Source organism: Rhamphochromis sp. 'chilingali' (genome assembly GCF_963969265.1).
Source record: "Rhamphochromis sp. 'chilingali' genome assembly, chromosome: 15".
Classification (NCBI taxonomy): domain Eukaryota; kingdom Metazoa; phylum Chordata; class Actinopteri; order Cichliformes; family Cichlidae; genus Rhamphochromis; species Rhamphochromis sp. 'chilingali'.
Genome location: NC_137942.1, coordinates 35992531 through 36005479, shown reverse-complemented (window position 1 = coordinate 36005479; position 12949 = coordinate 35992531). Strand labels below are relative to the sequence as shown.

Sequence of the window (12949 nt, the reverse complement as noted above, 5' to 3'; positions counted from 1 at the left end):
TTGAGAGTTTAATACTTTGGTTGTTAAGTTATCCAATTATTTAAATCAATTATTATTATTTTCAATCACCATTCTTATACTGCATGCATGCTGAATGTGATTTATGTTCCATGTTAAGGATGCGAGTAAGATGGCACCAACAACAGCAGCAGAAAGGCAAAAGAAGTATCGGGAACGCCTTAAAGCTGATCCTGAAAGAAGGGAGAGAAACCTGCAGAGTGAGCGTGAGAGATGAAGGACACTGTCAAGGTGACAGTCAAGAAATCTGTGGAGGGCACACAAGAGGACCTCATTGAGCTCTTCCAGAGCTTTGTAAAGAAATTTCAAATGCATCACTTCAAGCAGCAGTATGCCTTCTGCCGTGAGCTGAAGAACAACATGTCAGGGGAGGAGACTTTTACATGTTGACTTCTCAGAAAACTACAGCTGTAAATACAGTTCTCAAGTACAGGCGTTCCACTTTGGGGCTTCACATCAGCAGGCTGCCCTTCATACTGGTGTGTTGTATGTTTGTGGATTCTCAGGCTGTGTCCCAATTCAGAGACTGCACGCTTGAAGTACGCATTTTAAGTGCGATTACGTCACCGCCATGCGACGACGGCTGTCCCAATTCGAAGTGTGCTTCAAATGCACCGTCGATTTCCCCAAATATCAAGCGTGGTCCGGTGCACACTTCGTGGTCCCATATATCACACAATTCATAGCGCAGCGGTGGGTGTGGATAATTTTGCCGCAATTTTGCGGCAGAAGGGAGCAGCCGAAGAGTGAACTGTCAAAAGTAAGTACTGAATACGATGTCACTTATTTATGTGCAAATGTTTAATAACGAAGAACATTAAAACATGACTGTTGGCCACATGTTGGCAAAGTCATGTGACATTAGTGATGTTTGTACATTCAGCGCTAACTTGGGTATATATATATATATATATATATATATATCTCCAGTCCTGTGGTCTCAGCCTCAAATACTCAAATACTCAACTACTCAAAGTGATGTCATGACAAAAATGAATGATCAACAAAACATTTTTGTTTTGTTGATCATTCATTTTTGTCATTCGCGGTTAGTATCATGGTTGCTAGGCAACCTGAACAGCGCGAGGCAGGCTAGACCGTCCCATTTCACAGGCCTCTCACTTCCGCACTTCTCGTACTTATAGTACGCACCGTGCGTAGTACGCGTACTTCAAGCGTGCAGACTCTGAATTGGGACACAGCCAGAGCCTGTGTGCTTTAGCACCATCTCCCCCAGTAGACATAAAGGCCCTCCAGCAATATGGCAGCACCTAAATCCTGGGCTAGATTACCTTCAAGGCCAACATCCACAAGTGTCTTTGCTGCACTTTTTAAGCCTGTACGCGATACAAACAACGAGGAAACTTCTACCTTTTCACTACAGAACTGGACAGAAGAGGATTCAAGGCTGGTTCTTGGAATTTTTCGAGGCCAGTCATGGAAAAGGAGCACCAGATGGTGTCGGGGGAGCCTTAAAAAGAGCAGCTGACATGATGGTAGCAAAGGGGCATGACATCCCAGATGCAGAAGAGTTATTCAGGGCCTTTTCTGAAACAAACACAAGTGTGAAACTGTTCTTTGTGAAAAGTGAAGATGTTGAGGAAGCTATGGAGAAAATGCCGAAGCAGATACCAGCTATTCCTGGAACCATGAGAATTCACCAGGTCGTTACTGCAGCTCCAGGAAAACTGATGGTTCGTGATGTAAGCTGCATGTGCACAACACAGAAGCAGTTTAACTGCAAGAGCTGCAACACCCAGTGTTTCACTGTTGGCCAGAAGATAGAAACAGCTGTATCACAGACAGGCAGTGGGAGGAATCCAGAAAAAGAAATCCAGTGGGAGAGTCCGGAGCTGGTTGGTAAATGGTGTATTCTCAGATATGACGATGATTTGTATCCAGGCATCATTCTAAACATACAAACAACACAAGTCCAGGTCAAATGCATGCATCGTGTTGGGTCAAACCGATTGTTCTGGCCGCATCAGGATGATATCCTCTGGTACCTGTTTGATGATGTCCTTGAACTCATTCCACCCCCACGGGCTGTGACAAGGCGCCATGTGGAAGTCTTGAAACAGGTGTGGAACCGACTCACAAGATGAATTCATGAAACAACCGGCACATTCATGCATATATACAGACACACACACCGAAGCAAGCACACACATGCAAAAACACTCTGACATGGACACTGATACAGACAGACACACTGAAATCGTTAACTGATTATTATTGTTATTACTTCAACCAGTTCAACAAGTTTAATTGTATGTTATCGGAGCAAGGGTGAGGTGACTTTTATTACCTCATCAGCACTTATGCCTAGACACACACACACACACACACACACACACACATTATGCTACATTTGAGCAATTCACTTTACAATGTTTGTTAGTTGTTAATGTGCTGTTGTGGTTGTTTTTACTTGAGATTAATAAAACTTAACTCTACTGCAGTTTGTATCTGGTGTCCTTGCTATGGTTACAAAGTGAGATATAATGTTAATGGCAGTCCTGTACATTGAATTTAGGAGTAAACAACTGTTTATATGTAACGCTGTATTTGTCTCTTCAACCCTGTTATGCTAGTCTCAACTAGGGCTGAACGATTATGGAAAATAATCTAATTGCGATTTTTTGCCCCAATATTGCGATGCGATATGCGATTATTTTTTAAGGTCTTTGTCTTCTGTATTATTAAACAAAGACAAGCAATACATCATATAGTATGGCCAATACTATATTACATTAATTTTAAACTGTTCTTTCCTGGAAGACAGACCTCTGTTATGATGACATGAGGTGATGCATGAATTGATGACTGACATTTTTATTTAACTTCTTCAATCACAACAGTATATTTGAACATACACAATAGTTTATTTTTAGCTCACAAACATCTGAGCATAAAGTGCTGACAAGGAACCCTGGTGTAAACATTAAAATGAAAGTCAGTACAATGTGCAGATTGCAGAAATATACATAAACAAAATCAGTGGCTTTACCACACTCAGTTTTTCGACATCTGTGAACTACTAGACAGTCATTCAATTAAAAAATAATATTAAATAAATAAAACTAATAAATAAAAAATACACACATCTTACTGATCTCTGCAGTCAGTAACATTACACATAAAGTGCAAACATAATAGCAATTGTATAAACACACACACACACACGCCTTTAAAATTTAAAGGCGTGAAATTGGACGGTCTAGCCTTCTGATTAGCGTCACCGCTGTCTCGGTGGAGTTTAATAAACTCGGCCGTCTGCTTCTTGCTATCTAAAATATAACCAGACACTGGTGTAAATTCTCGACTGTCTCATACTTCTGTTTAATAAGTTTTCTGTTTGACGTTTAGTCAGCTGTGTGAAAACCAAGGAGGAACCCACCCGGGGGATTAATAAAGTTTTATTTTATCTAATCTAATAACTTTAATCTCAGCCAAACCGATTTACTCACGAACAAACAAATCACTGAAAAAAGCCCAACAATAACATTTTTAGGTTGTCTAAGTGACTTATATATTACGTTTAACCCGAGCAGCGAAACTCCGCGGTGATCTGAAAATGATGTGCCGGGAGTTGTGCCGTTCTCGGCCGCATCAGTAACCCTCGAGCTCCCGGCTAGCTGTCGAGCTGGTGGGTAGCAGACGCCTCTGAAAACGTCGAAGCACTTTTGCAAATATGGGATATCTTGATAAACCGAGCAGATATTTGATGTTTACACAACTACTTTCTCGCCTGAAAATATGTTAAAAGTTTATTTTGTGACCCAGAAAGATTAGTATGAGTAATTTTAAAACTTAGTAGCGGCCGCCATTGCTGGAAACTGGAGTTTGGCTGGGCCGCGCTATGAATTCTGGGATATGGTAGTAATTTGGACAGCCTTCGGCACGTCGCTGTGACGTAATCGGTCTACAAATGCGGCCTCAGGAGGATGCAGCCCATGAATTGTATAATATAATCGCAGTATAATCGCAGCCTTTGCGGTTAGAAAATTGCACTTGATCATGTCGCGATATTATCGCAAATGCGATATATCGTTCAGCCCTAGTCTCAACCCCGTCACACCTACATTTTCATATATAATTTTCTTAAAATGTTGAAAAAAATAATTTAATGTTTGGGGATCTCTGTCTAAGATATTGAGCGCTATCATATGATCATTGATTTTTATTACAATTCTTAGTTAAACTAAATTTTTGATTAAAAATGACAAGATTGCTTTCACTCATTAGTTACATTTCAGGATTTAAGAAAGTAAAAATTTGTGATTTTATGTAACTTTTCTATGTAAAATTATTGAATTAGTATGGGGACATCTAATTAATGTAAACATATTGATGTCTTTAGAAATACATTTTATGATAATGTTCAGAGAGCCTCCAAAGTGTCCATAACGGGGTTGAAGAATTACAGTCACTACATCTTGAAAATATGATCAATAATAAAAGAAAACTAATGCCTGAGATGGGAAAATGCATTTTTCTGATAGTTAAATATATCCTTAATGATGTGGGATATACATATAAATAATACATTTTGGTAAAAAATGTGAAAACATCCAAGTCCGATTTTAACCATTCTCGTGGAATGACTCAGTTAGTGATGGTGAGATGAAGCCTCGTGATGAACTGAAGCTTCCATCCACCTGGTCGACTCATGGTTCGAAACATTGTGATGATTCATTTGCTCTACTGCGCCATCAAGTGGACGATTCAAGTGAAACAGGCTCTGTGATTATAATGATGTGTAAACCTCTAAACTGAATAAAAAAATTGTTATTATTGATAAATTGTGGTTATTTATCCCGAATATTGTCTCAGTATGTTTGATACAAAAGAGAAAGTGGAAACTATCAGAACAGAGTTTTGGTATGATTGTGTAACTGTTAGGGCTGTGTGTCGTCACTGATTTCTAGAATTGATTTGATCCACGATTCGATTCAATTCGGGGAAATTTTGCAAAACAGCAAAAGTCAGAGAAAATTCATGACGATGTTTACGTGAAGCGTAGTTTGGATCTTCTTTTGCTGCTGGTTTACTCAATATTGTTTGAAGAGAGATCAAACTAACAGCTTCAGAATCAGCGCAAAAAAGACGTAAACACAAAGCGCGGACCCGCCGAAACATCAGCGAGCTGTCGGCTTTCAGCCCGGACCGTGAGAAAGGCGACATCTCACTCAGTGGCGGTCCTAGCCTGTTTGGTGCCCCGGGCAAACACACACACACACACACACACACACACACACACACACACACACACACACAAAACATATTAATTAAGGATTGTACATTAACATAAAACTGTTGTCGGAACCACACTGAATTTCGCCAGAGAAACACACACATATATGAAGAGAGAGAGAGAGCAAACGGCTACCAGACAGCCATCATCATTCGTCATACAATGAGAACAGGACAAATCAACACTTGACACTGACTCATTAATATTAAAATCTGTAACCTAATGTATTATTTGGAGTTTAGTCTGTTACTGTTACTATTTTTACCATTTTTTTTTTTTTTTTTTTCCCAGATAAACTATTCAATTTATTGATTTTCTTACATAAATTCAGTACAGATCACACCCCAGACATTAATCCGCTAAAAATCACTTATTGCCTTGGCTTGATTTGCATCAACTGCATCTATGACAATCATCTAAGTCTTCTCTATCTTTAACTTTGTAAGTAAATGCGCATTCCAGAAAGAGCTTTGTACATGTATACATGCCATTACTGTACAACCTCACCTTGTAGGTGTATACCTGGATTTGCCTTAACCTTTCACAATGAATCAGTGCGCACCGTTGAGATAATCTAAAAAGCAGAAGAGATACGTTTACAGAAACAGAGACGTGATTGTCGGAGAAAATGAAGCTGAACAAGTCGCCTTTCTTCGGGAATCTTATTTTTACCATTTCTTCTTGGAGCAACTATAACCCACATTATTTCCTTCAGGATTAATAAAGTATTCTGATTCTGATTGTTTCAGGATGAGCTGCCATCATCCAATCACACATCTGCTTACCTGCATCTTTGCTCGTTTCTCCTCTTCTTTTCTATTTTTTCTAAACTGAGCACCTGATGGCTTTGAATGTTTCTTGTCCATCTTACATTGGTTTTAATTTTGCACTCCAGTATGAACACCCATCCCCCAACCCGAGGATCACCACAACATGACCTAACAGACCTACACCCTAGTTCACTTTGTCTAAGGTGTATTTCTGGGATTTCACACAACCCAGGATTCAAATCCTGGGTTGTTTGGCTCTCGGCGAAGGCAGTCACACTTTTCTCCTCCTTCCCCTTATCTTCCCTGCTTAGCCTCTTGTGTCCTTGTCTTGTCTCGTGTGCATTACTTTCCCTGGAACACTCTCTCACAGTCTGTTCTCTAAACCTAAAAGAGAATTATGGATTTGATCAACTGGTCTCTGAATGCTATTTACACCCTTTTCTCAACAAGAAGTCTGGGCTCGGGAGAGCCCGAGTGCCCCGGAGGGACTTTCGTGTACACGATGGATGGGTGGCAGAAATGGAGGATCGTGTGCCTGGCAGGACTGTGGATCGAGGACGCTGAAGATATCTACCTATTTGGAACCATGATAACAGGGTTCTTGCTGATCGGAGCTGGCTTGGCCCTGGCTTATCGGAGAATTAAGGAAGCGGAACCGGCTGTTCAAACCCCCACAAGGCTGTCCGCTGGGATTGAAACGATGGGACGAGGTGCGGCTTCTCAGAAAGGACTCACTGAAGGCAGCATGGTTAAGAGCTTGGAGACACTTACGGCTGCAGTGAAGTCTCAGAATAACACCTCTGAGCGTATGTATGTTGGATTACATCAGAGAAGAAACCACTCGGAACAACTCTGGGCGGAAGCTGGATTGAAATTCTCATGAGTCTTTGCAAAAGAAAAATCACCATCATAATGCGGATACCCCTTCGGCGCCAGCTGTGGGCCCAAGGCTGGAGCCGATCAACAACTCCCTGATAACGACTGTGTTGAGTCTGTTCCTTCCCACTCTATGCAAGGCCACCTGGGTTGGCTGGTAGACTGTTTACTTAGCCTGGCAGGGCGGAGGACACTGTCTCAGCTGAACTCTGGACACGCACACACATACATTTACACTGATAAGCACTCACACATCCCCCTCCCCTTCCAATGCCTTCGATGCTTGTTGCCTCCTGGGAACACGAGGCAGGTCTGGGCCCCCGCTGGAGAGACGGCGCAGTGGCAGGATGGCTGCTGTGTTGCCTGGGATTACTCCTCACCCCCTACCCAACCCTGTTGCTGGTCACGTGCTCCATAATGTTGTACTGTGGACATTTTCTGTGCTTTCTGTGCAGAGGAGTTTTTTGTTTCCTGTTCTCATGCTGTCCTCCTGTAGCCCAGCATGAGTAGAGGTCTCTTTTTTTCCTCTTGTACTTTCCCATTGTAGTGTACATTTCAGTAATGCAATCATTCTCTGACTTGTATCCCCATGATGTCTGTGTCGTGTGTGTATGGTCGGGGGGCGGGTTCATTCCACTGCAGGGCAACCTGCATGTGGCGAATAAAATTTGAACTTGAACTTGAAATCACGAGTACGTAATGGGCTTGGATTTACAACATTATGAATGAAATGTGCTTTATTTGGAAGCAGCCGGCCCCGCCCCTTTTGACAGGTTGTGTGAGAGACTTTAAATCATCAAACTGTAAATTATAAAATTTAAATTGTTATTGATCCTTTACCCCGAGTCCTAAAGTTATATTTATTTTCTTACTCTTCTTATATTTGTTGTTTGTTTACTTGCACCGCTGTAACTGGAGCCTCGTCGTCTCGTCTCTATATGCTGGACTGTCTGTAGCGGAGATGACAATAAAGTTTACTTTGACTTCAGCAGCGCGCAGGCGCACCGAGGGCTCTCGCGCTCACTTTATAGAATTTCGAAAAAACATTGGTGCAAATTATAAGTCTGTATGATGTCTGGTGTTTTCATGTTTGTTGGTTTGTTTTTATTTTGCGAGTTGGTTATTAGACGCTGCTCCAGCCAGCCAGAGAATCCCCCGCCGCCCCGCGCTCTCCTCCCTGCGCCGCAAGCAGCAGGCGCACCTCGCAAACGGAGGGCGCCCTTACTCGCAGCAAATGGCTGATAGAAAACCGATCGGTGCCTGTGACATTCCCAATACGCGGTGGCTGATGTCGGGGCAGCAAGAGTACGAGCATTTTTTTGCCGATGCCCGTGATGCCGCCCCCCCCACCACGATGCCGCTCTGGGGAACCTGATCTCACTGATTCTGATCCGTCGGCACTTTGTGTTTACGTCTTTGTGCAGAAGCCGTGTTCCTGCTCTCATTTACTGTTCTAGCTGTTTGGTGGTTGTTGAAATTTAGTGAGGTTTAACGTGAGATTCTGGCATTTCAGGGAAAAAAAAATAAACAATTGATTCAGGATTTTAATGAATCGATATCACGTTATCCAAGCCAGAATCGATTTTAATCGATAATCAAAACCCGCCCCTAGTAACTGTGTAATCATGCTTATGTGCATCTGGATGACACAAACTAGTGTGTGGCGCTTCACTTTTTAATAAACTAAAAGACAGAAATCAGATGATAGGATCTGTAGTGTTGTTTATTTATATTATGGTGCTTATCATTCCTGATATTTATTACTGTGTGCATACTTTATTAGAAGAGAGGAGAAAAAATCTCTTCCTTGCTGGTTCCATCGAAGAAGAAATGCTCAAGAAACTATGTAGGACGTATGTAATCCAATTCCACAACACAATGTGATCGGGGGAATCAGCTGTGTTTTGCTGCCCATTTTATTTCAAATCTGGCGCGAGCCGGCGAGCCACTTCCTGAATCAGTCACGTGGTACGGACTGCCCGCGAGGCCTCGAACGTCACTGCATACGTAATCAAAGCAAGCCTCGATACGCGCTTCACAAAAACTCCCCCGAGATTACCCGACACGGGCATCGAAGCTTCGACACACAGGACACATCAGTGTGGTATTGCAGTCTAGGACGACTGCTCGGTCTACCAGCAGCTCATGTTTGGCCCCTCTGGTGTTTCTGCCTATCCCTTTCTATGCCCCGCTCATGTATTGAGAGCCATGTGCCTGTTCATCTTAGCCTCTATGGTGCCATTAAGACATTTAAAAAACAATCCTAAAATGTAGGATAGTGTAGCCAGTGGAGTGAAATTAAAATGGGGTAATGTGGTCAAACTTTTTTGTTCCAGTTAAAAGACGTGCTGCGGCATTTTGCACAACCTGCAGGCACCTAATGGACACATCACTAACCCCACAATACAGTGTGTTACAATAATCCAGCCTAGATGTAACAAAGGCATGGATTACTGATAGGTTTGTAGCATAAACCTATTCGCTGGAACGTTCAAGACAATTTACTACACAGCAAAAAGCAAGACACAAGTCACCATAGTTCTCTGGGTCACTCATGCATGAGGGAGACCTGCCTGGAGCCAAGTGTCGTTCCACCCACTTGACCTCCGTCAGACTCTCAGCCAGCTTCCCCATAGCACTCCTTTTATTGTGGTTACATGAATATGCATCGGTTCATTAACATATGACGTTTCTTATAGGGACACACGTGGACAAAGAGTACCTTGTCTGTGTGTGTCGTGTGTGGGATTATAGTATTATCTTATGCCATGTTATTCCCCTAATTAAAGATTGTGAAGTTATTATGTAGTTTTAGTTTGCATTATTCTACTGAATACGTGGGATTCTGTGTGTGTGTGTGTGTGTGTGTGTGTGTGTGTGTGTGTGTGTGTGTGTGTGTGTGTGTGTGTGTGTGGAGGGGGGGTCAAGATGTGACCCCGTGAAGACTCCCCAAAGCTGGTGCCAGGAGTCTAGTGGTACATCTGAACAAAAGGCCCTTACACTCAAACAGGTATACGTGTGTTTGCTATACCATATATCAGCAAGAGAAGATACGACCTCTCCTAGCAGGTGTGTGATCTATGCCAGAACACTCTGAAGAGTGAACGCACCCCCCTCTTCATGCTACACAGAGTTGTTATGAGACATTCTTTCAATATGCCATCAACTATATACTTCTAACCACAAATGATTACATGTTTCTCAATACAAATGACAATAATAAAATATAAACCCAACAATTACTGTCTCAAAAAGCTGTTTCGATAAGACGGGCTTTAATTTGGTTAATTGCCTCAAATGAAAAAAGCGAGATCGTACAGCAGCTCTGACCTGGCTTTCAAGTTTAAGATCTGCCTCCATTTTAACTCCCAGATCAGTGATGACTGGTTCAACATACTGTGCCAGCGAACCAAGATCTATAGTAGTGGCCTGCTCATTACACAGATCTGGTCCTGTTGGATCTGCCTTTGATACTGTGGGTCACAGGATCATGATAACCAGACTCAAGAACCTGTTTGGGATTACTGGTGTTGTTTCAAATGGTTCATGCCATATTTATCTGAACGATCTCAAGTGATGATCAACAGTTTTGCCTTGTGAGGTACCTCAGGGATCTGTCCTGGGTCCAATTCTCTTTATGCTTTATATATTCCGCCTAGGCCAAATTATTAGGCGCTACAATGATATCTCCTACCATCTCTATGCTGATGACATTCAGTTATACTGTTCTTTAAAGTCTCTGAGTTTCATAAATTGTTTAGTTTGAGTAACTGCCTGACAGAAATTAAGCAATTGTTAAATGACAGCTTCCTCCAGCTAAACTCTGATAAAACAGAAACTCTAATTGTTGCTCCAGACCATGGTCTCAGAAATCAGGCAGCATATCAGCTTCTTAGAGCCTTCTGTTAAATCGAGCCTCAGAAACCTCGGTGTCATGTTTGACAGCTCGATGTGGCTCGATTCTAAGCAGCTGGTCCGAAACTTTTTTTTATCATCTAAGGAATATTTCAAAACTGGGACTAATGGTGTCAAAGTGGAGATGATTATTCATGCTTTTATTTCTTCCCGTCTGGATTATTGCAGTGGTCTTTTTATTTGTTTTAACAAATCAGCTTTAAATTGTCTTCAGACTCTGCAGCATGACTTTTAACAGGCACCAACACAAGAGCTCATATCACTCCAGTTTTAGCCTCCCTTCACTGGTTGCCTGTAAGTTTTAGGTTTCATTTTAAAATTTTAGTTCTAACCTTCATGGCCCTACATGGCCAAGTACATATCTGACCTGCTGAAACCGCGTTCATCTTCCCGAGCTCTGAGGTCATCAGGTCAGAGTCTGCTGGCGGCCCCACACACTCTATTTAAACTCGTGGTGGTCGGGCCTTTCAGACAGCAGCACCATGGCTGTGGATTCTCTGACACTGTTTTTACACCGACTCCATCGATTCTTTTAAAAAACAGCTGAAGACATTTTATATAGACAAGCTTTCAACTAATTTGTTGTTTTTATGTTGTATTTTGCTGTTTTACATTGTACATGTTGTATTTTCATTCTTTGCTTTGTGAAGCACTTTGTGAAAAGCACTATATAAATACATTTTACTTACTTACAGCCATTACCACTGTACCCTGAGACACAGCATCGATCTTGACTCTTGTCAGTCTGAGCCAGGCCTTTCTCTGTAATTGCCTTGGGTGAGAGAAAAAGCTTACAGCTGACTGGAGGATTAATCCATCCTTAGCCTCCGGTCTTACAGTCTCCTCACAGACGCTACCTCTGTTCACTGCAGGCATGCATTTGCCTGTCAGCAACTAAACCTGTTCTAACTGGGACATTTCATACCAGGATTTGATTTGATTGCTTTACATCTGATTCGCTCGTCATTCATCTGCAAAAATGACTATCAGAACAGCGCGCCCAAACCGGGCACAACATTTCCAGCCCCGTTTGTATTGCCTCAAAAAGGTGGGTCAATAGCATTTCTGTTATAGCATTATTATGTATTCCTTTTGTAATATATTTTGATTATCCATCATTCTTTAATAATTAAAGGCTTTTTCACGTTAGGTTCTAGATTTCTATATAAACTGCTTTGGTGAAAAAGGAAAAATACAAAGCACGCGAGCTGCAGTAACCTTGTTTTCCTACCCCCTGTTCTTAAGATTATATAAAGATTTTTCTGTTGCATGCAGTATCTAAGGGATACCCATGCATTTGCATGAGATTTAAACATGATTGGTTTGCCAGCATAAGAGGCTTGCTGAAGCTAATCTTTTAGTCCACCTAAAAGCTAATTAATGTTATTGTTTGGCAGCATGGTGTCACTGCAGTCTAAAGCATCTGAACAACCTTATTGTTATGCACTTCAGATAAAAATATTAACTTTCAAACAATTCATTGGCACAATGAAGCAAAGACACAGGAATAAGATAAACAAAGAAGTATTCCAGTATTAACCTAACTAATCAGATTCTTTATAAAGTAGGCCTGGTGTTTTACAGTATGAACGCTATTCTGACCCAGTTACTACTATTCCAATTTTAAAAAACTCTGAAAGAGAGGGGCTGAGCTGTCAACTGATCAACACTTGGTGGTGAGTTGGATCAGGTGGCGGGGGGCGGTGCTGGACAGACCTGTCACACCTAAACGTATAGTGAGGGTGCGCTGGGAACAGTGGTCCGTGAGATCTTTAACACACACCTCCGGCAAAGCTTCAACAGCATTCTGAGGGAGACTGGGGACATTGAGTCCCAGTCCGGTCTTTAAGTCTAACGTCGTTAGCCATGTCTGGGCCCAAACTCCACTGCAGGTCCCAAAGTCAAACGATCATTGCAGCATTACTGAGAGTTGAAAAACTCTTTAAATTCTTTCAGCTTTCATAAAATGATCAGTGTGGCTGCTCTACCAGGTGTACCAATTAAGTTTAACATCCAGGCATCCATGAAGACGGAATTTATGACATTTAACGGAGTTAGAAGTTAGCAGGAAGTTACAGCTCTGCTATCACTTCCAACATAAATGAAGACAGAA

General features: G+C 41.9%; 1 protein-coding gene across 1 annotated transcript in view; it reads left to right on the top strand.

Moving 5' to 3' along the window:
* The first annotated feature begins 11703 nt into the window (after positions 1 to 11703).
* The window catches only part of rgs9a (regulator of G protein signaling 9a), a 37654-nt gene continuing 36408 nt past the window's right edge, over positions 11704 to 12949 (top strand). Inside the window, exon 1 of the mRNA XM_080905190.1 lies at positions 11704 to 11884. Coding sequence (XP_080761316.1) covers positions 11816 to 11884 — 69 coding nt within the window. The 5' untranslated portion in view covers positions 11704 to 11815. The remainder of the gene's footprint in view (positions 11885 to 12949) is intronic.